Below are 27,062 nucleotides of genomic sequence, written 5' to 3'. Positions count from 1 at the left end.
CTTTATTTTAAGAAGCACATTACATTTGTTGGAGACTTGCACTCATCTTTGCAGGCTTTACCTGCAAACTAAAGAATGCAAATCTATCATATGTAGTCCATAACCTGTGCAGTAATCCTTTAAACAATGTACCTCAATCTTGTTTCTTGTTTGCTTTTCATTTTTTACTTTGATCATGTTTTCTCCATGAAACAAGTAGATAGTTGTTGTCAGGCAGCAGGTCTTTTTGGATAAGAAACATTTTTACAAGTGGGGGTATCACAGAGATTGCTACATTCAGCATGTTACTTGGTACTTCAATAAAGCTGAATATAAATTATAATTAGAACTGCAGTGCAAGGGAAGTGGCTTGAATTGAGTGCTGCTTGTTTTTCTTATACTTGATTTTGACTGGCATTCCAGTAATGTATTTAAAAAGTAATTTATTTGTTCGTGCCTCACAACCTTTTTGTTTCCATCTAGATATTAAGTAAGCTGTCATGCAGCCAATGCATTGAAATATTTTTTTCTTCTACACTTCATTTTGTCTAGCTTGGACTCACATAATGATGGTTTGGCACCCAGGGCAGTGTATTTAATTAAAGTTACAGTTTTTGTGATTTTTGAGCATAGCTCCTCCCCTTTCTAGTTGGCCACACCCATTCCCATTGACCCCACCCATTCAGCTATCTCCTGCAACACCCCTTTGATTTGAAGTCACCAGTCACCACTGCTGCCAATTTGGGTATATAAGTGTATCGCTCACAAGTCTTAGTCTTGGGAGGTAAGAGGCGAGGGTTGTCTATGTACATGAAGCAGTTGCTTCACTGCCTAAGAATGCCCAAGTTCACCAGGTTAATAGGAGAAAACAAAGGAAACTGACCTTTAGACATGCCAGAATGGATGTTCATTACTACTAAGTATTGGAGCTGTTTCCTTATAAATTTCTTTTACAGGAAAAATGTCACTCAAGGTGTCTGAGTCTGTACAGAGCACTGCTAAACAATTGTGGGGAAACTAACATGTAGACCCTGAAAATTTAGAGATGAAGTATTTAGGCAGATATTCTGAAGTTAGGAAGAAATCAAGCAGTACTTACTGAAAAATAAAGAATTAGCTTGTCAAGAAGAAAATTTAAAGTGGGGAGTCACATGAATGGCTATTGCCTGGCTACTACTATTGCTGGTGTCAGCACAACTTCACTCTGTTGGGATACAGTACTCCTTTGCTTCTGTGAAATGGTAGCAACAATCCCAAGAAGAGAAGCAGGTCACGGCCTGTTTGGTGATCCAGAGTCTTGTCCCAGATGTTGAAAGGGTGTGCAGGCTTGTAGCCTTTTTCTGGTAGATGCCTTTTTTTGGTAGATGCCTTGAATATCAACCAGACCAATCAGGTACGTTAAGCACAGACACTCACTCTTCAACTAGAAAGAGTCAGAAATCAATGCACTCTGCTCCAACTCTCACCAGGATCAGAATATAAGCACAGATTCCAATCTGTCACCTATAAAGCAGTTATTAAGCTTTCTGGTGATCAGCAGTCTCCAGAAAATAATGTAACTGCACTCCTTCTCTCACCAGGAGAAAACAGAAGCACTAATCCCAAGATGACTACCGAGAGGCAGAATGTGGCCTCTCCAATAACAGGTGGTCTTGCAATAGATGCTTAAAGATAAGATGAAAAAAATGGTTTATCCTAAACACTGCAGTGTGCACTAGAGAAGTTAGATGTGAAAGTAGGTAACTTAAGTTTTACCTACCTAAAAAGTTAAGTTTTTAGTGGAGAGTCACTATTTTTAAAACAGCAAGATAGATTGAAAGGGGGTGGCCACTTTTGTATTATGGTACTATGCAATACAGTAGGATGGCCAATAAATTTAAATAGTTGAAGAGAAGTGATTTCACAAAATGATAATTGTGTGCTTACACCAGCCAGTAAAAGCAGAGAGAAAATGAGATATATGGTCAAATTAACATAAGGGGCAGGCAGCTAGAAAGGCAGTGGTGTTTAAGAACACAACAGTAACTGGGAGGGTAGGAAAAATTTCTGTCTGATTCACAAGAGACAGAGTTGTGGTGTCTATTCAAGTGTTAATATGCAGCTAAAAGCAGAATATAAGTAAAACACAGTGTAAAGAAAAAGATGACAGTATACAAAATAGAAACATGTAATAAAGTAATACAAAATACAACAAATAAAAAGCAAACTAACCTTTTCCTCACAGCTAACTGCAGTAGAGTCTGGGTGAGCCTTTCCAGGAATGTGATGAAAATAGGACATTTTTTATATGAATATAGTAAAATCTAATAATGGCATATTCCATAGTACCATATATAGAAAGAAATTCTCAAAAATATATATTTTTTTGCTTAGTTGTCATCTCAGACATACTGTCAGGAGTATTTCAAAAGTACAATACACTGGAGCTAAATGCCTTTGTACAACACATACAGAATTGAAAGTATGTAATGACATTAACCAGAGGTTCAAACATAGGGGGTATAAGGAAAAGTTACTTAATTCACATTTGGAAGAAATTAAACATAAAGCTGGGGAAACTCTCTGGATTATTATGATATGAATGGAGAAATGAGGAATGTAAATCTGTTTTTAAATATGGAATGAATACTGACCAATTACAGAAAGTTGTTGATAGAAATGTGATATACCATATTATATGGTAAATCCATGGAAGGAATTAAAATAAGATTTAGGAAATGCAGTAAGGGATAGAAGGAAAAGGACTGGATATTTTTTATGAAGCAAGGGATTGCCTATGGAGAATTTTGTTGGATAAGTTACCAATTAAAAGTAATATGAAATATAAGGTTCTGTCACAAAGAACATGTAGTGAGTGTAGTGAGGAAAAAAACAACAAAACATTTTCAGAATGCCAAAAAAATAAACAGTTTTGGAGAAGTTGTAAAAAGTAATACGAATTTAAAAATATAAGAATGGATATAATGCTATATTTAAAATATGAGAAGAAAAATATGTAAAATTGAAACATGGAACAGAATATTGTTTGTGGCTCTCAGGACAATATGGAAAAGAAGATGTGATGAATTGTTGTATATAAAAATAGAGATGAGAAAGATAGGCAAATAAACATGGATTCCACTATGAGTGCCCGAAAGCAAATGCTTACAAGATTAGAATCACCAAACTGCATTTGCCAAAGAAAATCATGTTGAAAAACACCCCCTGCACTCTCGATGTGGGGGACAAGCCCTCCATACCTTGAACTTATATACACCACCTCCACTATTGCACCATCTTGAAGAAGGTAGAACCCCCCCCCCCCACCAAAAGGGAATCACTTCTGCATATATGGTGGAACTTTGTCAACAATTTGAACCTTGGGCAATGTAAGCTTGAGAGTTCAAGCTTTGCCCACCAGTAGGATAACCATAAAAAAGAAGATTATGGAATAAAAGATGGGACTGATGAATTATTTTTAAAAAAATAGTTGATGTTAGATTAAAAAAATCAAATTCTCTGTTTTTTATGATAAAAATAAAAACATCTAAGTAAGTAACATGGTATAGACGAAAACAAAAACAATATTATAATTTCTTTCTGGTCAAAAAAAGGCTTCATATTCTTGTTAACTTTAATAGATGGTGCATTGGAGCTGTCATAGGTTGCTGACTATGTAACTCTTGTTTTTTGACAACATATTGTCTGGCCACAAGTGGCTACTGTAATATGAAAGAAAGAGAAGAAGTTGGAGAGAGACTAGTTTCAATATGAAACAAATCAGCCATACCCATTACGCATTGCTAGGAGTAAGGGCACTAGATGAGAATTCAGTCATTAAGACAAGGGTCCCAACAACAGATTGGTTAACCAAGAGTTTGAACAAGGTGAGGGGTTTTTTTGGATTAACTAAGGGGATTACAATGTTCATTGAGGATATACAACAGGAACCACAGGTCAAATGCACAAGATGGCAACAACTCACCAGTGAGGAAGAACTTCCAGATGGAGAACACTCACTCAACAAAGGGTTACCAGAGACAATGGAGGTGATTAAGGAGGATTATATGCCCTCCATGGATGGTATAGTACATCTGTTTAAAGGTTTCAATATATTCAATTACAGTCACTTAAAAATTAATTCCTTGTCTGGTAATTTATTTTGCAAGGGGTTTACTTTTGTTCCTGCAAGGAAATTCGACATGGTGGATGGCATTCTTGAACTGAAACTGTTTGTACATAAGCTAAATTTGGCTCTTTTTTAACAACAATGGTCGCAGCGGTGAATTTAAACATAGATTATATAGATCAAGCACTTTTACATCACCACTGCATCCAGTTTTGGTAGTCAAAAGAAGCCTCTGGTGAGAAAGAGATGAGAGCTTTGAATAAATGGTCAGATTATTTTACTCTATTGAAAGATAAAATTAAATTAGTCAAGGAACTTTCGTTTGACCTGTCTATTAGGATTATGAAACTAGACAAGGGTTGGGGAGCAGAGGTGATGGACTGCCATTTATATTCACAAAAAGTGTTACAATTCCTGCATTATGGAGATTTTTTCATAAATGTTAATATGAATGAGATCAGTTGGGCATATAGGTGGAATGATTACTGGTTGGAAGATCTAGTTATTAATTCTGGTATAGACTCCAACCCCTTTGGAGTATCGTAGAGTGGTGAAGCCAATAATTCCAAACATGTTCAGCATACTAAAAGTGCATAAATCAGTTGCTGATCCACCCGTCCATCCTATAGTAGCAACATAGTCAAAAACTAAGTCACTAGTGAAATCTGTAGATCAAGTCTTGAAATCTTTTTTTTTTTTGATGACAAAAAATATGTTCTGAAATATACTTGACATTTTTTGGATATTTTGCACCACGTGCCTTTTAAAAATAGAGTAATATTTTTGACTGTGGATGTCATGGACCTATTTTTGGTCATCCCCCACAATGAAGGGTTACAATGATTACAGGAAGCTTAATCAGTGGCTTGAAATTAACCACACAAACTACTGACATGGTTATTGAAGCTATGGACTTGGTTTCTGAGTAATAGTTTTGTATATTTTGAAATAGAATATTTCAAGCAGATAAGGGGTGTAGCAATCGGAGCATTGGTAGTGCTGTATTTGCTAACATTATTTTGTGGTGGTCGGAGAGGAATTTTGTATTCCGTTCTGAATGCAGTACCAGTATTAATAGCTACATACATTTTTTTGGATGATGTGTTTATTATTTTGTCTGACAACACCACTGAACGTGATGAATTTTAAGAGTATTTAAACACAATGACCCCATTTTTAACATTACAGGTCAGTACAATAGGTAAACCTTTGATATTTAAGACACGATAATTTCAAAGGATGTTGAACAGGGATGTTTTATGTCCACTATTTGTAGAAAATCAACACATTCTAACAGCTTGTTACATTTAACAGCAATCATCCCATTCGGAAGAAGAAAACATTTGGTCAAAACACAATTCATAAGGTTATCCCGGGTTGGTATCTGCAGGCAACATATTTGAATATGAAGTTAAGACTTTAATTAGAATGTTTCATGAGAGGAATTACTCACTGAGTTTCATAGAGTGATTGGTTGCCAACATTGTCAAAGAAAGAAATGGTCAATATAAACCAGTATTAAACTATAGGTTGGACATCACCGGGTCTTGTATCAGGGATAGTCCTCCCAGCTTGCCACTTACTATTAGTGATACACAACAATTTGCTAGGTCCCATGTTTGTAGTTATAACAGTACAACTAAGGAGGTGAAGAACTTCCTGTCATGTAAATGGACCATGTATATCAAAACACAAGAGCTGGATGGGAAACTGGGGCAGAATCCCACTGTGATTTATAAGAAGTGTGTTAACTTGAAGAATATTTTTGAAAAGGTTCCTCATAGAAAATGGGAAAATAAGATGGCTGCAAAAGGTATGTTTAAATGTGAAACATGCAGGAGGGCTCCAGTCTCACTGTAGGTAATTATGCCAGAACCATTTACCTTAATGGGAAATTCATTTGCAATACCCCTCGTGTCGTTTATCTGGTTCAATGCTTCACCTGCCCAACATTTTATATTGGGAAGACAGTAAATGTATTAACACAAAAGAATTGTCAACATGACTAAGAGATGACGAAAAAGGATGCTAATAATGCTCCAGCTAATCATTCCAACAGTTGTGTAGAATTTAAAAACAAATTGTGCTCCAGATATTGAAGAAAGTTACCCCATTTGAGATGGGTGGTGACTGGGAAACATACCTCTAAAGATGGTAATTACATCGGCAGATTTTCTTAAATTCAATAAATCCCCCTGATATTAATGGCAGAGTTTCCACCACCAGTTTATTAACGTAAAAATGTCTAAAGTTTGATATTGCATTTATTTTGGGTAAATACCTACATGGAAAAAAATGTCCTGTTCGGAAAAATGGAAATGTATAGGACATCCAAGCTTAGTTTTGGGCAATTGTGTTCAGACAGGATGGTGTGCATTTGTCAAGATCAGGGAAGAGAATTTTTACAGCAGATATTTTGCAATATTTGACGAACACAAGGCAGGACTTTTGCCAGGTCGAAAATTTAATAGTTCACAGATAGCAACATTTGCTGCATCTGTGATGGTTGTTAATGCTAGGAGCAATAATAATACAGTTTTTTTTTATTGGAAAATTTGCTATGTTCCCACAATACTGATGTTGTTATTGTTTGTGAAACATTGTCAGGGTATAAATGTTTTTACTGTAACAGACATTCTAACAAAAAAAATCAGGTGAAGGTGTTATGATAGGGATTAAAGATAATTATGACATGTGATTATTACATGTTCAGTGATAACACCAATACTATAGACTGTGTAACTGTGACAATAAAGACAACCCTGGGACATATAACAATTGTTAAGTATATGGATTGCCAAAGTCAAGTGCAGATGATCTGGAGGAATTCATACATTTCTTGCATGAAACACAGGAGGGAAGAATAATATTAGCTGGAGACGTAAATTTACCAGAAACCGACTAGAATAATATTGATTCAACATTAGTAAGAAAATTATTTACAAAGTATAGTCAGAAACAACAGTTGCTTCAGATTGTAAAAAAACCTACCGGGGATGGAACATACTAGATATTGTTTGTGTTCCTAACAAAATTACTGATACATAAAGTCAAGTTTTATCACCACTGATGTGCAGTGATCATAGGGTTATAAAGGTTAATTAGTCGCTTGATAATTCTGCCAAACTGAAATATAACCCACTGCACAGAATGTTAATTACAGATTATATAGAAGCAAAACAGTCACTATGTAAAACTAACTGGAGTAAGGTGTTTAGTAGAAAACCTGCAGATGGAATGTGGAAAGTTTTGAAATAGAAATTGTGTGAGTATAAAAATCAAAAAAATGTTTAACATCAGGATCAAGACATACAACATCAGGGGGATATATTCGCATAAGAACAAGATATTTGATTAAGGTGAGAGATAAAAAGTATAAGAAATGGAAGAGAGGTTGAACTACAACTTTGAAAACTGAAATAAACAAGCTGGATAAACGGATCAAGCAAAGTGTGAGACAAGATCAAGAAACATTTGAAGAAAATGTATATAAAGATACTGAGCATAATATGAAACCTTTTTCTAAATACATAAGATGTGGAAGGAATAAAGACACACACATTGATAAACTGTGTGCAGATTCTAAAATGTATTCTCAGACACAACAAATTATTGATTTATTTACAAAATCTGATATAAAACAGTTTGGCTACACAAAAGGGGTGATAAGTTATCCTAGTGACATCCAGGCAACCCCAGACAGTTGAACCAGATTAGATTCTATTGAAAAAGAACTGCACAAACTGGAACCAAATAAAGCACAGGGAGGAAACAGAATTAATAACAATGACCCGAGAACACTTTAGCAAGAATTTATGGTAGCATTATATCTATTATTCACTAGGTCATATAAATGTGAGAGACTCCTCAAGATTGGAGACATGCCCTTATTAAACCTGTCTTCAAGGGAAATGGGAGGAGAACAAGCCCAGAGTCATATAGACCCTTAAGTCTATTTTCATGTTGTGGAAATTAATGGAGAAAGCAATATTGTAGAATTTATTGTCAGAACTAGATAGGTTGGTGCATATGTTGAAAACAGATCTATTACCACCTGCAACATGATGTTCTTTAACAATATAATAACAGCTATGAATGAAAAATTATGCTGTGATGTAATTTACAGTATATAGATTTAACTTCAGCATTTAACAGGGTCATACACAAAACACTGATCAATAAATTAGTACAACTAAGTAATGATGTTCTTTTGATAAGATGGATAGCTGTATGGCTTACAAATAGGTCATGGCAAGTACCATACAGCAACTGGACAGGTGAAATCCTTGGTTACAGTCAACGTGTCCCACAGGGCTCTGTCCTAGACCCTTAGTTGTTTTAGATTGTATCTTTCAGACCTAACTTTTTCATCTGAGGGATTCTACTGTCTATATACAGGTAACCTGATATTGAGTAAACTGATTACATGTGTTACAGATAAGGCATGTCTGCAAAATAACTTGAACAAATTGGCCATTTGGGCACTGAAGAATAATATGCTGATAAATACATCAAAAACTAAGCATATGAGATTTGGGAGACATAAATTGAAAGGTGAATATTTAAGGGACTGGGTATATGGGTAGATTCAGCTATGAGTTTTTCTAATCATATCAACCAATTGGTTAATAATAGTTATAGAACTATAGGTTGTATAAAAAGATTTATAAAGTATAACAAATCAAAAATGATAGTCATTGTTTGTTAGTTACATTAGACCCAAACTTGAGTATAAAATAGCAATATGGAAAACAAGCATGAGCAAACTGGAAAGAGTACAGCAGAAATATAAAAAGGGCATCTATGGATGTAAAAATTTAAGTTATTATGAAATACTAAAATATCTGAACTCGTACAGTGTCTCTTACAGATATCCAAGAGGAGATCTTATTCAAGTATATAGGGCATTTAAAGGCAGCTACCTCTGGGAATGTTTGGGTTATCAAAAAGTACTAGAGAGTCGTCAGATGACCTATGCAGAAGATTCTATAGGAAAGAGAAGTGTACTAATTGGTTCTCTGACAGAGTAGCTGATGCATGGAACAGACTACCAAATTGCATTAAAGCAAGTACTAGTTTAGGAATTTTTAAGAACAGCCTGGACACTTATTATGGGAATGAGTGTTTTGGTATATTGGCAAGCTAGAAGGGCATTAATGCCCGTGCTTGAAATATTGTATGTATGTATGTATATGTATGTATAGTGTCTTAAATACCTGTGTTGGATTTTTTTTTTATGAAATGATTTTTATTTTGATGAAATACAATCATTTAATACATTCATAACATTCAATAACTATTTACAGTATTTACATTCAGCCTGACAGAAAGGATTCAGATAAAAACATTTGTAGTTAAATAATAAGTTAATATATAAACTATGATAGTTAGAAAGAGTTTGGTTCCATCTGTAGGGTATCAATCAAATTCAAAACTTCCCTCCACAGACTATTAACCAACAGATTAGGAAACGTTCTTAACTCTTTTTTGTTCTTTTCTTCATTAGTATGCATTTCTTCAGTGATGATAGGAATTCCGCCATTGTGGGTGCTACATTAGAGTTCCATCTTCTAATTATACATTTTCTGGCTATTGCTAACATTGTCCATAGCAAAATCTTTCTTCATATTATCACTATTAACAACATTCAATAAAATTAAATACTTTGTCAAAACAAATATATCAGTATAGATAGCTTGAAGAAATTTGTTAATCTCATTCCAATATGGTTTAATATTAGTACAGTCATAAAAAATATGAGACCAGTCCGTGCATTAGTGGAAAGATGACATCTCCAACATAACTTGTTGTTTGAAGGGTTCATTTTTGAGAGTTTCTCAGGTGTCAAAAAGGATATTTGTAGAATTCTCCAATGAAAAATCCTTCAGAATTGTGAGTAAGAAGTTAGTTTAACTGAAAATAAAATGTTTGTTTTATCTTCCATTGATAATAATACTTGAAACCCTTTAGTTAGGTATTGCCAGTAAGAATCTTTAGGAGCAGTCTTATAGACAATTAAAGTGTTATATAGATATGATAATTCATTCTTAATATTGATATTATTATACAGAATTCCAAAAATCTAGTTTATATTTTTTTGTTCGGTTTTGAAGGATGAGTTATGTGTTATTTTACACAGATCCTTAGTGTATGCTGTGACACTCTGAAGAACCAACCAGTCATTAGGGGATAGGCCATAGTTTGATAATATACTTTGTGTGTTCAAAGCTTGGTTTTCAGTAGATTGCAACCAACAAAATAGGTTATTATTTCCCATAAACCAAAAATATCTCTATGTGTTTTATCAGGGAAATCACTTGTAATAGTATATGGTATTAAAAATCTATGCCACAGTTTTATATCTAAATTTGTGTTAATGCATTTTCTAAACACATCAGAAATATTGTTTATTAGTGTTAGTTTACTTAAATTTGTTGTACTATACTGTAAATTTAAATTTAAATAGTGCCATATCTTGTTATCTTTGTCAGTTACCAAAGCATTCTTTGATAAACAATTCTCATTCATTAGTATAATGGAGTGTAACTGTTTCCTATTGGAAGAGAATCTAGGATTTATCCAATTCATCACTATTTTAATTATAGATGCCTTTATATAAGTTTCAATCTCTGGAAATTTTAAAACCCCTTGTTCCCATTTTCTGATATGATGAGCATATGCCACTCTATTTCTTTTGGGGTACCATAGTAATGTCATCAGAGTTGAAATGATTTCTTTAAAGATTTTCTTTCCTGGTGAAAGTATAAGGAATTGTGCTATATATAATATTTTAGGTAACAAAAACATTTTTATCAGTTGTAACCTATCATCAAATGTTATAAACAAATTATTCCATTTGCTTATTAATGTCCTGATTAAGTCTATGGCTTTAGCATACTCTATGTTGGATTTTTAAAGCTGCTGGTTATATTTATTGAAAGCTGTCTTTTATAGATTTTAGCCACTAGATAGAAGCATAGTATTTAGTATTAAATGTTTTTAAACAGTGACCACATGTATTTGAGGAAGTCAAGTCTAATTTTAAGAAGGAAAGCACTTATGCAATAAATTTAGTGTTGTAAGTATATGACTATTTGCAGTGTTTGCAGTTCAGTGCTGTGGTTATAATGTGAAGATTGATTTTTTGTATTGCTATAAGTTCATGTTTGCACTTTTCAATTGCATATTTTCTCACACACACACACATACACACACACACACACACACACACACACACACACACACACACACACACACACACACACACAAACACACACACACACACACACACACACACAGACATGTAAATAGATGATACTAATGTTATAGAACAAGATGATATATATATATATATAGATATAGATAGAAATATATGTGTGTGTGTGTGTGTGTGTGTGTGTGTGTGTGTGTGTGTGTGTGTGTGTGTGTGTGTGTGTGTGTGTGTGTGTGTGTGTGTGTGTGTGTGTGTGTGTGTGTGTGTGTGTGCAGATATATATATATATATATATATATATATATATATATATATATATATATATATATATATATATATATATATATATATATATATCTAGGTCTACTTTTACTAACTGAATTTATACTTCTTCAATTCGTAAACAGACTACCAAAATTCTTTCCCTAAGAAGCAAACCACTTGGCCACCAGGTTCAATTTTGCCATTTTCCCCAGTGTAGTGCAATCTTGGAGTTGGTATATTTTGTTGGGGTCTTTCCATTGACTCTTTTTCCCTGGTGGCCAAGTGGTTTTCGCTCAGGGAAAGATGTTCGGTAGTCAGGGCTTTCGGTTGACTCGTGTTTCGCTGAAGTGGGGTCAGCAATATACGATTCGAAGAAGTGTAAATTTGGTGAGTAAAAGTAGACCTATACACACACATACATATATAAATATATATTTTATATATAATATATATATATATATATATATATATATATATATATATATATATATCGGGTCTACTTTGATTCACTGAAAACTCATTTCACTGAATTTCAATTCATCCTCAAAAAATTGCTGAAAGCTCAAATCACTTAAAACTCATTTCACTGAATCACATTTCACTGAATGTAAGTACTGTTGGGGAAATAAAACATAAATGCCATTTTCCCCACTGTAGTGCAATCCTGGAGTTAGCATATTTATTTATGTATTTATTTCAGTTTGATGACCGATGAGGTCCACTGGGCTCAGGGAGAAAAGCTCTGCATTATATATTGTAATTCACAGTTACAATCAAAGTAAAGTAAAGAAAGACAATTAAACATATCTGTGTTACACAGTGTATTCACAGTTACAATCAAAGTAAAGAAAACACAATTAAATAATTATTTGGTTACATAGTGTCAAAGTATTTAGGATCGTATTATATAGTGTAGGTACAGCATAATAATAGTAAATAAGTCATGGTTACAGTTTTATTTTAAGCTAAAGAACAGGAATAAGTTCACTGATTATAAGGCAAGAATATGTAGTTGAGGGGTGGGGGCACCCCCCCCACACACACCCCTAACTATATAAACTAACTCCAGGATTGCACTATAGTGGAGAATAGGGCATATACATTTTATTTGCCCAACAGTATTTACATTCAGTGAAATGTGATTCAGTGAAATGAGTTTTCAGTGATTTGAGCTTTCAGCAATTTGGTGTGAGTGCTTTGAAATTCAGTGAAATGAGTTTTCAGTGAATCAACGTAGGCCTATATATATATATATATATATATATATATATATATATATATATATATATATATATATATATATATATGTATACACACACACACACATATATATATATATATATATATATATATATATATATATATATTATGTAGATATTTATGTTGCCCATATTGATCATATGTAAGAATGCTGTATGTAAAATACTTAACATACTTCTAAAACTTTAAAGGGCTATGAAGTACCTATTACTTGTATCTCACACCAGAATATATAGAATTGCATTTTTCATCACATTTTATGGTTATTAAGCTGAGCATACATAATACAGAAGCACTTAGCTGATACATGAGTTTATTTAATGACTTTACTAGTGCTTTGCTGTTGTCCTTGGTTTATGATGCCATCAATTTGATACAGCTTACTTATAAATAGTGTGTTCTAAACTTTGTTCAGGTGTTAGTGTAAAAAATGCAGTCAGCCTCAAAACAGGTTTAATAACCTTGTTCCTGTATTATGGAGTAAAAATATAGAGGATTTGCATTATCTTTATTCTAGTTTGTTTTTACCTTGATTTGCTGAGCTTTTTGTTGTTTATAGGTGGGGTAAAACCACATAGCTTAGGCTTTTACAACAGTAATTCATTCTGAACATCACAAATGCTGCATTTTTATCACTTTCTCCCTCTTCCTTTAGAATTTACAACTGAGAATTGATATATACATATATATATATATATATATATATATATATATATATATATATATATATACAGATAGATATAGATAGCTATAGACATAGATATAGAAAGATATAGAGGTAGATAGAGATAAATAGATACATCATGTCAGGCAGTGAATGGGGCGTGCAAACCTACAAAAAATGTGTTTTATGACTTTGGTAGTGTCGTGGTTTTATGTTTTGACCTCCCAAGGTTTTAAATATTTTTGTGTTGCATAATATTATGTCAACTAAATTAAATGAAATTATTCCTAGTCAAATCATTAATACGGCACAGTACATTAAAATGTAACTCAAATGTTAGACAATTAAAACAGATACAGTGTTTTATAACAGAATCTTCAAAATGCCACTTACATGTTGCAGGAGTTGAATTTCTAAAGAGGCAGGAAGGAAACATTTTGAGGTAAGGAGTTCATTAGACACAACTACAAATATTAAACAATTGAAAGAAGAGCAACTGCAGATAGTATTAAGACTGCAAATCGCACATATGAAAAAGTGTAGCAAATCTTGCTGATTCACCTGAAGTAGAAATAAAGAGAACAAAAGCATGGTTACTTTACTTCTGATACAAGTAACTGCAACAAAACACTAATGATTCATAGATCCAGGCATGTAATCCCAGCTATGTTCAGAACAGGCCCAAGCAATCTATAACCCAGACATACAATTATTTTTTATTTTCTTCTATTTGCATCAATTCCCCAAACACTCCCTCACTTTTTACCCTAGATAAAGACCCTCACATCACACACACACACACACACACACACACACACACACACACACACACACACACACACACACACAAACACCTGGAAGAATCTAGGGAAAAATATGGTCATTTGATAATCATTCCACAATGAATGAACTCAGTCTTTTAGGTTGCTTGTAAAGAAGAGTCATAATACGTAGCTGGGAATATCATGCAAAGTAATTATGTGAGTGTTTATACAAGCTTTTTGTTATAAGGAAATAATGTCCCACCAAGAGATGATGTGGGTCCTGGTTTCACAGACCGTGGGTCTTCCCACCCACTGGAGGTCTGCTATTCCAACTAATACATACCATTTAGGCAGAAATTGTTTTCAAAACGTTGCTGCTGTAGAGCTAAGTTTTTATTGTATTTTTAGTTGATTTTGTTTGATTCTTTTTGTACTAATTTAGAAAGTTTAATCCTTTCCCTTGCTTATTTTTACTGCAATATTTCAGGTTAGTGAGTAATTATACTTGACTGCAGATGTCTATGAATGAGTATGTGTGTGTGTGTGTGTGTGTGTGTGTGTGTGTGTGTGTGTGTGTGTGTGTGTGTGTGTGTGTGTGTTTGCTGAAAATTTCACTCCCCTACCCCCCTCCTAACTTATCATAAACCTTCCCCAACCCCCCCTCCACTCTACATATCTGAAGATCAGGTCCTGAAAGCCTCGTCCAAGGCAAAAAACACAGCCTCTATGAGACCAGATGACATCCCAGGCTGTCTTCTAAACAAGCTAAAACATGAACTAGCATCTCCATTAAGTACCCCTTTCAATTATAGCCTAACCACAGGCTTTGTTCCTGCAGAATGGAGAATAGCAACAGTTATTCCTCTTCACAAAGGTGGCCTAGCAACAGACCCAGGGAATTACAGACCCATAAGCCTGACCAGCCTCATATAAGCCCATGGAAGATATCATTATGGGCCTCATAAATAAAGGCATAGCTGACCTCCAAACTTTGGATCATACCCAGTTCTCCTTTATCAAGGGCAGATCTTGCCTGTTAAATCTGGTGGATTTCTTTAAAATGTGACCAGCGCCATTGACAAGGGCAAATCTGCATGCATCATACTTGGCAAAGGCTTTAAACACAATCCCACATTCAGGCATTACCAATAAACTTAGCAAATTTAATGTAAACCCCTTCATTGTAAGATAGGTTGCCAACTGGCTCACAAACCAGACACACACTATCAAAGTGGATGATTCCACATCAGCCAGCAGACCTTTTGATAGCAGGGTACCACAGGGGACAGTGCTGGGCCCCCTACTGTTTGGTATATACATCTCAGAAATTAACATCAAAACTAAGGGGTTGTGGCTGACCAAGTTTGCAGAGGACTGCAAACAAGGTGCAATTATTGAACCCCCAGATGATGTCAGTATACTCCAGGAGGGTTTCACACAGACTTATGACTGGTGTTTCAGTCATGGTCTCAAAGTGAATACAATGCAATGCATAATCATTCCCTTTGGCACAAACAATGTCCCTTCACACTATCAAATCAACAACAATACCCTAAGTACCCACAAAGTGGTAAGGGACTTAGGATCACAAGTCGACTGTGACCTTAACTTTGACCACCATGTGTCTACTGAAGTAAGGAAGACTTTCTACATAACACACTTGATATGTAGAAGCATCACATCAAGAGCAATAGAAGTTATCCCCCCCATACTTGGCACTTATCCGGCCCATAATTGAGTATAACACCTCATTCAGCATGTACCATTCAAAGCACCTGCAGCAATTGGAGAGACCTCAGGGGTTTCTAACAAAGAATATCAAGGGGCTCCCACATGTGTCTTACACAGACCGACTAAAGTCCCTATCAAAATAGTCCATATCACATAGACTTCTTAGGGCAGACTTATGCCTGGCCTACAGAGCAATCCAAGACCCAAACCTAATGACCTTGTTGCATATCTGTAAATCAAATGGGACTAGGGCTACCTGTTCATGGAAAAAAAATATGGCCTGTGACTTAAATAGGACATGCTGGGGGGTCAGATGTCATGTCTTTTGAACAGGCTACCAATTCACATGAGACAGAGCATCTGTATGACACTGTTCAAGAGGAACCTGGACAAGTAAATAGGGCACCATAAATTCTTACTGGCGATAGCGCTCACAACCCTCCTGGACATACGCAGTCATCACTAAATGCAATCTTGAGTATTGACTAACATTTTTATGGTAGTATTGGGATGAAATTGGTAGCAATCTCCTGTAATCCTATGATCCTATGAACTGTGCTCCAGTGGAAATCAAGCATCACCTGAAAAAAAAAGGAGGAAAAAGGGGGAACAAAACAGGAGAAAAATCATTAGTTATAGCAATACACTTTAATGTGAATAGCTACTTAAATACTATACAAAAATATTTTTTCACTTACTAATAAGATGACCACTGGGCATCCTATTATGCAGAAAGAGGAGGGAGAATGAGCTATTGTGCCAAATGTGGGAATAATGTACAATGCCAGGATACTAGGCAGAGATATTGGTGATCCACCCCCATGCATCACACACTACCTCACAATTGATGAATTGGTAGACCTCCCTATTGCAGTATCACTCCCCCCTGTAGATTAGGAGGGGCCATAATTGCAACATGGCTGCAATCTATCCTACCGAATACCTCAGTGAAATATGCCAGGCCATAAAAGCCATGCATAATCCTGACTTGGTCCTGATGTGACAGTGGGAAATAGATGTACTGATCCACATTTGCCAAGAGTACATCCAGGAACTGCTGCAGTATCCTCAAAGGCAGAAGGCTATGGGATCCCCAGTGTACCTCCATTCTATCTCTCAAAGGTCCTTATAGCAAGTATAGTGAGGAATATACATACTTTGGTGTCTACAGGAATAAGAATTCTATGCCTTCCTCCAATGCCCCTATGAGATCAAACATGCCCATTAAGAACCTTATAATGCCCCTGTCCACTATGACCCTATCAAGGTTTTCCTGATTATCAAAGTTACTTATATTTTTGCCTTCTTGGCTGGTGAGAGCTGCTGGGTGCAAACAGGTTTGGCCCAGACAAGACAAGTAACTCAGACCTAGAAATAGTAAAGCTCATAGCAATTGACAGTATTTTTGCCAGTTGCATTCCTGATAGATTTGACGATATAACAATGAATCAGAAATGGTATAAAGCATACTTCATTATCATATGCAGATTTGGATCACTCATTTTCATCTCATTATTTGCACATTTGCATAAACACATTCAAGGTCATCAAGCCTTGGAATAAATGGTCTCTATGAATCATAGCTCAACTTTGCTTATTCACGGATTTCTCAGAAAGCCTAATCACATTTACATAAATATTGGAATACCAGCCATTCTTTAGTTGAGAACATTTTGACCAACCAAATCACTGTTGAAAAGTCTTGTTATATATGGAAAGAATAATCCACAACCTTAAAATTAAAATACAGCCTTGTGGACTTTAGCAGAGTTCCGGTTCCTTTCTTCAAGGTCGTGGATTATTCTTTGCTTGTCTTTGGTTTTTTGTGCATTACTTCACTTGTTATATATGGATCTTGAATAGACTGTATGAACTAACTTGGTTTTATTTAAAGACTCTTGTAACTAGCAAGTATGGTAGTGAAGACTGATTCCTGGAATCAGCCTGTCTCTGAGAATAGTAAATTTTCAATTAAAAAATGGTGGTTTATCTTGAAAATTATATGAAATTCAGAATTGTCTGTCACAATAATAAAATAAACTAAGTTAATGGAATTATTGCATTTATTATTTTATCTCCAGGTGAAGAGGGATGAGGAGAAGAAGTTTAATTTAATTATGTGTACAAATTTATTTTTTCAGTTATGTTTATGGAAATAAATTTTTGAAATTAAAAAATATGCATGGCACTCTGAGGCTTTCATGACAATAAGTACTTTCAATACATCCTATATTTTTTCAGATACTGAAGTACCTATCTGCAGGCAAACATACATTATTAGTGCCCATTTGAGCTTTATATAAGTTAAGCATCTAATGTTACAGTGTTTTACTTGTTTTTTTAAAGTACATTCTGTTTTTCTATAACTCATATGCAACAAATGTTAATTGGAATTTGAGATCATATTAGATCTTATTCTAAAATGCTTTAAAAATAGTATATCTTCCTGAGAACATCAATATTTGACTACTTCAAAATAGCCTCCTGTAGAAATATAACTTCTTTCATCGAACAAGAATTTCTAATTTTGTTTGAATGACACAGTTTATGACATAGTATCTGTTACTAAGATCATCAATGTACATAGCACATTAATTATTTTAGATTGCACAAAGACTGGCCATTAACATTCAAAAAACAGCATGCTGATTGGTCAGCACAACCAGCAAGCCCATTGTAAATCCAGCATATACCAATGGGAAAAAGTACGGTTACCCAGACTTTCTTCCATTAATATATGCAATAAAAATTTTACTTTTCCTTCATTAAAAAAAGAAACATACGCTTGCAAAACTAGACACTTCAAACCAACAAGAGAGAGACAGGACAGAGAAAAATAAAATCAGATACATTATCCACCTGATCATCCTTTTATTTTTTTGTATACTGTTTCTACCATATATTGAAATTCTCCCAGTTTCTTTTTTCTTTTTAACTAAAAAAGTAATGCATTACTGGTCTATAACAAATCTGTACCAACTTTAAAACCAATGGTCCTCATTTCCTCTTCTCCAGTAGAAGCTTGCTTATATATTCCCCAAAATCAATGAAACAGATGTGTCCAATAGCCACTTCCCCGGCATAAAAAGTGCCAAAGATGGTGAACTTCCAGTAATCCCTACTTAGTGAGTTGCTCAAGGTGAAGCCCTACTCATATTGCTTCTAACAAACAAACCCGTTCACAATTTAAAACCAGATAGTCCCAACATTATGGAGTTAATTGGGTACAAAATAAATTCTCTTCCTAGCTGCTTCAGTCAGCTGTCTCAGAAATCCTTCATCACTACAGTTATGGAGATAAACAACAGTAGTGTCTTTAATTTAGGCATTAGGCTACAGTGGTAACCAGACAAAAGGATGCACAGGTTGCTCAAGGAGTGTTGTGCATTTATTTATTTATTTATTTATTTATTTATTTATTTGTATGCATTTGTTTACTGGGATAGTCCACTGGGCCATAAGAGCCCATTTTCAGTGGAGGCTTGAGGAGAAAGGCTCCACATTAAGACAGTACATACAACTATGTAGTACATACAAGTAACATTATACAGAATATGTAATAGGACAGCATACAGAGGATGTATGATATACTACATACAATAGATTCAGTACATATACAGACATTCCATTACAAAGAATAAATAAGGTTAAACATACTTTGGTAAAAGATGTACTTCATATAATAGATTTAAAACATTTATAGAAATGAATTTGCAAGGAAATAATAAGGTAAAGATATGCTATTCTAAAAGTGAAGAATGTCTAAATGAGCAAGGTGATCGCATTTCTTTTTAATTTTTGATTTTATTTATTTCATGTATTTATTTTGTACCCAATGAACTCCATAATGTTGGGACTATACTGCAAATTTACAATTTTGTAAACTAATTTTTTTCTGATGATATACTGTAAACTTACAATGTTCTACTATTTTGAATTTATAAGAATAGTTAATTGATCTTTTTTTTATTTTTACTGCAATAATATTTTGTTGCCTTGTACACTTTTTTATGTACACTAGTATATGTAAACTATGTTGTTTGCTTTTGTGTGTGGAGCTTTTGTCCTCAGGTCTCCACTGAAAATGGGCCACCAGCCCAGTGGACTAACCTGGTTACTAAAAGACAAATAAATAAATAAATAACATTTTAAAGCTTCTAGTGGTGAAGAGGAGCTGAGGATCATTGGTTTTAAAGTTGGTATGGATTTTTAATTAAAAAAAAAAAAAAATCAACGGAGATCGTCCTTTCTCCTTTGCTTCCTTTACACACCACTGATGTACTGAGTAAGCATGGGAGCAAAAGTCCCATATGCATGTGCAGTACATCAGGAAAGCCCCAGGATACTGGGAGAAATCTAGGAAGAGCAGCATGGCACGCTTATACAAGGACATTATTTAAGAAAAGTAGCTAACTTTTTTCTTAAATATTGTCATTGTATAAAAAAATAACCCACAGCTGGGTGTGGGTAATACTGAATTTACCCACGGTTGAGTTTGTTTGGTCATGAGGGCTTCCCATGCCAACCATGGGTAAATCCAGCATCACCCACACCTGGCCATAGGTTATTGTTATATTATTGTTCAGATAATAACAAACACTGCACATTTATGCAATCAGGTTCAAGAAAATGTTACATTTCCTGTACTAGTAATTGTTATTTGCTTTATTAGTAAACTAATATATTTTGGTCCAGTGTGTGTGTGTGTGTGTGTGTGTGTGTGTGTGTGTGTGTGTGTGTGTGTGTGTGTGTGTGTGTGTGTGTGTGTGTGTGTGTGTGTGTGTGTGTGTGTGTGTGTGTGTGTGTGTGTGTGTGTGTGTATGTGTGTGTTGGGGACCTATCTGCCAAGATCTTTATCAGTGTATTATCCTGCCACATTAGTTGCAGTCTTGGTGAAGTAAGTAATAATGTTGCAGTAAATATAAGCGAATGTAACATAATTAAATATTGTTCCTTTGTTCCTCAGCTCATCTAAAGAAGTCTACAGACTGGAAATACATCATGATACCTTGTCTGGTTATATTTTTCTTGAAAGTGATACAATTTGTGGGAATTTTAATGCTGTTTTACTGTAAGTATATTACTGTGACATAAAATTTGCATAAATATGTTTGCCTTTGAATCAGCGGTCTCAAATTTTGACAGGCAGGTGTGTAAACCATGCTGGAAATGTATATGTAAATTAGAAACCATTACTTAACTTCATAATGAATGGTATTGGAGAAACACATTGCAAGTTTACAGTGGAAGACGTTATAGACTTGTAGAAAAATGATGGCACCTTTATTAAAGTAGAAATTATTTTTTTCTGTAGAACACTAGTTTATGGTACTAAAGAATGACTGACTGATACACTTCCCATTATCCTTCCATTTTGATTCAGCTCATAGTCCTGTAGTATCCATGATGCACACTCACCTGTGATGCAGTAAGCCAGGCATATTGATTGTTGACACTACAATGCAGCATAAGGGGGTGCTCCACTCCTGAGTGTGTCATCCTTCAGATGAGACATTAAACCAAGGCCCCAATTAATCCAAATTGGAAGACACATATAGTCATTGTTGTGTTGCTTGACTGATGATTACATCAACGTATATATATTTTTTTACCCTGTCCTTTTTCTCATGTGATGTAATTATGCAAAGCAAGGTATCAAGTCAGAGAAAGGACATCTTCAGCCATGAAGTAGATTGGATCCACATGACAGCCCTTAGGACATTTGGGAATCATCTGTTTTGTAAATGGGGGGGGCAAGCTAAGAGGACAAAAACCTAGAATCAAGTTGCCCTTGACATTAATGCAATATGTGGCAGACACTGCAAATTAAAATGGTACAAGAAAATGACAAATTATATGGTATTGAATGCTAGAAGCTAGGTGAGGCAGAATGCAATTGCCCATACCAGTACTGGTGGTCCTCCAACAATTACCCCTTTAACACCAGTTGAGAAACACCTCTTATCCATCCATGAGGATGACTATGACAGAACATGATGGCACTGGAACAATCAGAGGTATTGTGAACACTGGCCTTTATTAACATCTACAGCAGCACTTGTCTGCTCAGGAAGGTTGGTTTTAAAACAACAGCATACATTTATATACAGAATTGAATGGTGACATGGAATGATTACATTAAACACGTGACAATTACTATTAATCTGTGAACTTTCCACATCTGCACAGAAGGACAATGAAGGCAGTATACATGGAAAGTGTGCTCCATGCCTCTTTAATAAGCATACAGTACAGTATGCTATTTCTTTATTAACAATGTCTTCAAATCATTTTACATGGTCAGCAGCAGAACAAATAGTTCCACTATACCAATACATTTGGAGGATATGAACAGCAGAATGATCACTGAAGCTAGCGATAGTGACAACATAATTATATGTATGAGACTGCCTGAGAAAAGTGACACATGGTCCCCACATTTAATGGCAGAATCTCGCACCTCACAACATGTTAGTAACTCTGCAGAAAGAGGCAGTGCATCACAGAGTCAAGCACATGCCGACATTACACTTACACTTGTACAGGTTAACATTACACTCACACTTGTGCAGGTCGAAATCCCATGCATTTGTACAGCAGTATCTTCATACCTAGAGTAGCACTTTCAAGATGATACCAGACATTCAGAGGTAACAGTGTCCACAGTGATAATTTTACAAAAGCATAGCCAAGTGCAGGAATTTGTTAAAGCTACCCCAGGAAACATGTAAAGTATTGGCTGCCCAGCAGCAAATGTGTTGTTACATTGATAGGGCTCAAAGTACTATGGACAACCTATTTAGAATTTTAGTCATCAAGTTTATGAGTGAGGATTTCCAAGCACTACTTAGAAATGACACAAAGTAGTGAAAATGCCATAATCTGATTGATTTGCAGTATGGTGGCACATCAATCATCCACGACTACCTCCATCTGTACACTATACAGGACTTACCATAGTCATACAGGAGTCACTCTTGGAAAGGGAAGAGGACAGGATACTGTTCAGACATATCAGGGCAGATCAAATGAAATTACAAGTGCTTTTCAAGAAAGCACTGTAGTTAGTCAGAAGAACATGCACAAGAGCTTTCATGCAGGCCATGTCAGTGTTCATCTACATGTAGCAGAACCTCTCATTTGAGGTCCCAATCACATTCTCACAGCACTGTCAGATCAGTGTCTACAGGATAACTTATATCAAGTAGGTCACAACATCAGACCAACTCACCATGCACATCTCATAACAGCCCTCTTCAAAATTACTTGCACTATCACGTAGCCTATCTTTAAGAGATATATATGACTAATTTTACCTTGACTTACTGTGATTCAAGTGAGATATTTTTGCTACTTACAATCTAACCTTCACAAACATAGGTTAATTGTTAACCTGAAAGGGAATAAATTATTTAAAAAAAGGAGGTTGCCATGTAACACATGCTTGTGTGTTCGTTGTTCAGCTAAGAAATTGACTTTCTTGTATTTTGTCCTAGCTGTTTCCTGTAGCCTAGCTCTGTTAGTTAACTCCTCCCTCCTCTCCCATTTTCTTCAGTTGTGTGTTAGAATCCATTGCAACCACATGTCTATTGCTGGAGTGTGTCAAAGCATCATTATTTGACCTATTTGGAATGATTTCTTGTATTAAGATCTACACAGTTTGGAAATTAAACTATTTAACGGTCTCCACAGGTGACATTTTGATTGAGTCACAGTCTGCTAACACTATCTGTGGTGGTGAGTAAACTTCTCAATACAGTTTGCTACAGATAAGGAGATTACACTTGATATGCACAGCCAGTTGAGGCAGAACAGTCAAATAAATAATATATTGAACACTTTGGAATATTCAGTGAGGTGCTGTAGATGGACTTTGAAAGTGCAACTTGAGAATAAGTTTGTATCCTGTACCTGTACAGTTCTTTGTTGATAAAGATCTCACTCAATCAATAAGTTACAGTGTGAATATGTTTGGCAGATTATGGAAATTTCAGAACAGTCTCAGAGCACAGGACAGCTATTGAAACCTAATACCTTTTAAGTTTAGAGAGTAGGCCTGTCTCCTAAAGATTTGCTTGCTCACTTGGGCCTGTACATGCCTGCAAGATACTACACAGCATAATTCTTTGGTGAGTCAGCAATTCAGCAATGATTGTTTGCAAGGAATGTGTTTATATATATATATATATATATATATATATATATATGCATATATCTTCAGAGAAACTGTTTTATTCTTCCCTTTGTAATGCTTGCACCATTATGAAACTGAACGTGACATTTTCTGCACTGCCTAGCTTCTTGCAAACTAATGCCCTGCAAACCCAGGTAGCTCAGAATTGATACATTTTTGATATTTTTCCCTGCCTCAGAAAATACTTTAGCATTAACTGTTTTATTACCAGCACAATGTCTCATCAAAGCAGTACAGTTTTAGCAGAGGCTGATACACAGCACAATGCAGAATTACTTGCAGACCAAGATCAAATCTTTGATCCTCCAAGTGTAAGTGCAAAATGCATGCTGCCCTCTCTCAACCTGCTTGTGATGCACTGCAATTAGAGGGTGTACTCAAGCAATTTATTTCTACCTATCAAAGCTATCAGAGACTATGCATAAAATATGTCAATTTCTTACAGAGATATAACACTGAGGAAGCACAAGAAGAACTAAAGAGGTTTGATCAGCTTAATCATGACAGGGATTACAAAAAAGGATGAAGGCTGAAGTTAGAATTACATAATTCCATGAATCCAGATCTATTCACTCTGCATCTACCAGACACCACCAAATCTGGTATGTCTTCACAGTCTAGATCTTCCACGCTCAGGGAGCAACTTATCAAAGCCTGTGCTGATGCAGAAGCTGCTAAGATTCAGGCAGCCTTTGTAGAAAGGAAGGCTCAGTTAGAGGCAGAAGCTGCTTACAGAGAAGCAAAAGCTTCCCACAGAGAGGCAAAAGCTGCACACAAAAAGGCAGAAAGAGAGGCAGAAGCTGCACAGAGGGAAGCATAAAGGCAGGCTGAAGCTATTTGCAAAAGGGCTGAAATAGAGGCCTTAGAAAAACAGTGTGAACATGCCACAGCAATGACAAGGTTAAGAGTTCCAGAGCAAGCTGCTAGTGGGAGTCACAGAGATAGCATAGGTCCAGTGGACATGGAGAGTTATCTTAAATGCACTACAGATTATGTCTTCAACCAAAGCAGCAAGCATTCCATCTTATCCGATGCTCCTGAAGCCACAGACACTTCCTTAGAGCTATTATTCCAGTGACTACTGCTGCAGTACCTCTCATCCAAAGTCACTACGACACACCTAGCCCTGCTCAAGCTAACTTACCCCATTATGGAGGTAGTCACCAATCTTCTGTCAACTGAGCCCCTGCACCATTGCAAGCTCCTGCTCTCATGAACTCTTGGTCAGTTTTGCAGCTTAATGCCCTTGCACAACTGTATGTCCCAATGTCATTCAGCAATGGTGCCACTGTTAATGGGACCAACACTGTTCAATCAACAGCGCCTCACTTAAAGTCTGAAGACGCAGAAGTGTCACAGGTTGTAAAGTACATGCTTTGCAAAGATCTTATCAAAACTGGCCTCACACGATTTGATGACAGACCTGAGAACTACAGAGACTGGAAATCCACCTTTAAGTCTACAGTTGGTGATCTGGACATTACAGCTACTGAAGAATTAGATTTGCTCATCAGGTGGCTTGGTCCCAGCTCCTCTGAATGTATTAAGATGAAATCAAACAATTGTAGAATGGTCTCAATCAACTGGTTGCTGCTGCATAATTCTGGCAGACCTCTTATTATAATATTGTTTCTTCTACTCCTCGCTTTGCTAGATTTCCAATAAAGTGGAGTTTTTGGCACTCAATTCTTCCTTTAATAAAGCAATTTCCAGTTCATTATTTTTGGCAGTCTGTTCAATGTTTTCTATATGTTCCATAGCCTGATTTAGTTTATTACCCAAGCCTGAAAACTGTTCAGAGAAACCTTGCACGACCATCTGTAGTGGTAACAATACTTCCTTGAGATCTTTCATATGAATGTTAGCCTCCGACTTCTGTTTGGCATTGGATTTAGAACTGTCTTGCTGTTTATTAATTTTCTGTCTTTTAGAAAGAATTTCCTTCTCAGGAGAAACTATTCCAGGCAGTTTGGTTTTGCTGGTTTGTGTCTCCATGTTTTCAGATTCTCTTGACATGTCTTAGCAGCAGTAGCAATCTGTTCGCAAAATAAACTTGTAATGTGCCTATTCAGGCCTAGAGTATATACTTGGTGGATTGCTCCCTGGAGATATTAAAACTTAGAACAGCAAACAGCATATAATCTCTCAGTATGGATCCAAAATTCCTCAAATCGATGTAGATGCAGTTTGAAGAGGTAAACAGTAGTTAAAATTTAACTTATTGAATGTAGATGAGTGGCAAAATGACAAAAAATATATTATTTAGATAGGAGCATCATGGAGAGGGTGTTTATAGGACATCCACCATCTTGGATTCTCCAACATCATAATGAATTATTGCCATTGCTGATGCCTCTGAAGACCTGGCAAGCAGGAACAGGAACAGATACAAATTCAGGTAGCAAAATCTTTCCATGTTTCCCATCTTCGTTGTTTTTCTCTGGGGAAAGGAGTGTCCCAATCCACATTTTCAGAAGTGGGCTGTCTTAATAGTATCTTGTCCTGAATGGTAAATGGTGCTATGAAGCCCAGTGGATCATAGATGATATTTACTACAGACACAACTCCCTGTTTGTTGAAGGGCTTGTCACAAGCTGATGTTTCAAATATGAATGAGCCTTGCTTGACATTCCAAAGCAGCCCGAGGCTGCATTGCATGAGAGCAATATTAGACACTAGTTCAAAGTTCTTTAGACTATCAAGCATGATCCTCAGAATGAAAGGTTCCATTTACCTTGATGCTGTTGGAGACTATCTTGTGAAGTCTGAGATTAGATACAACCAGCATATCTTGAGTTCTGGCAAGGAAATTGATTGCATCTTCTTCTGTGGAAAAAGATTTAAGCCCATCATCTGCATAAAAGTTTCTTTCAACAAACTGACAT

At 35.6% G+C, this 27,062-nt stretch overlaps 1 protein-coding gene across 1 annotated transcript in view; it reads left to right on the top strand.

Moving 5' to 3' along the window:
* The window catches only part of LOC122807984 (C-type lectin domain family 1 member A-like), a 369,777-nt gene that overhangs the window by 22,768 nt on the left and 319,947 nt on the right, over nt 1-27,062 (top strand). Inside the window, exon 2 of the mRNA XM_044079006.1 lies at nt 20,950-21,054. Coding sequence (XP_043934941.1) covers nt 20,950-21,054 — 105 coding nt within the window. The remainder of the gene's footprint in view (nt 1-20,949; nt 21,055-27,062) is intronic.

This window comes from Protopterus annectens, chromosome 8.part0 (assembly GCF_019279795.1).
Source record: "Protopterus annectens isolate FY-2018-M chromosome 8.part0, PAN1.0, whole genome shotgun sequence".
Taxonomy (NCBI): Eukaryota; Metazoa; Chordata; order Ceratodontiformes; family Protopteridae; genus Protopterus; species Protopterus annectens.
This window is presented reverse-complemented; position numbering and strand designations above follow the sequence as displayed.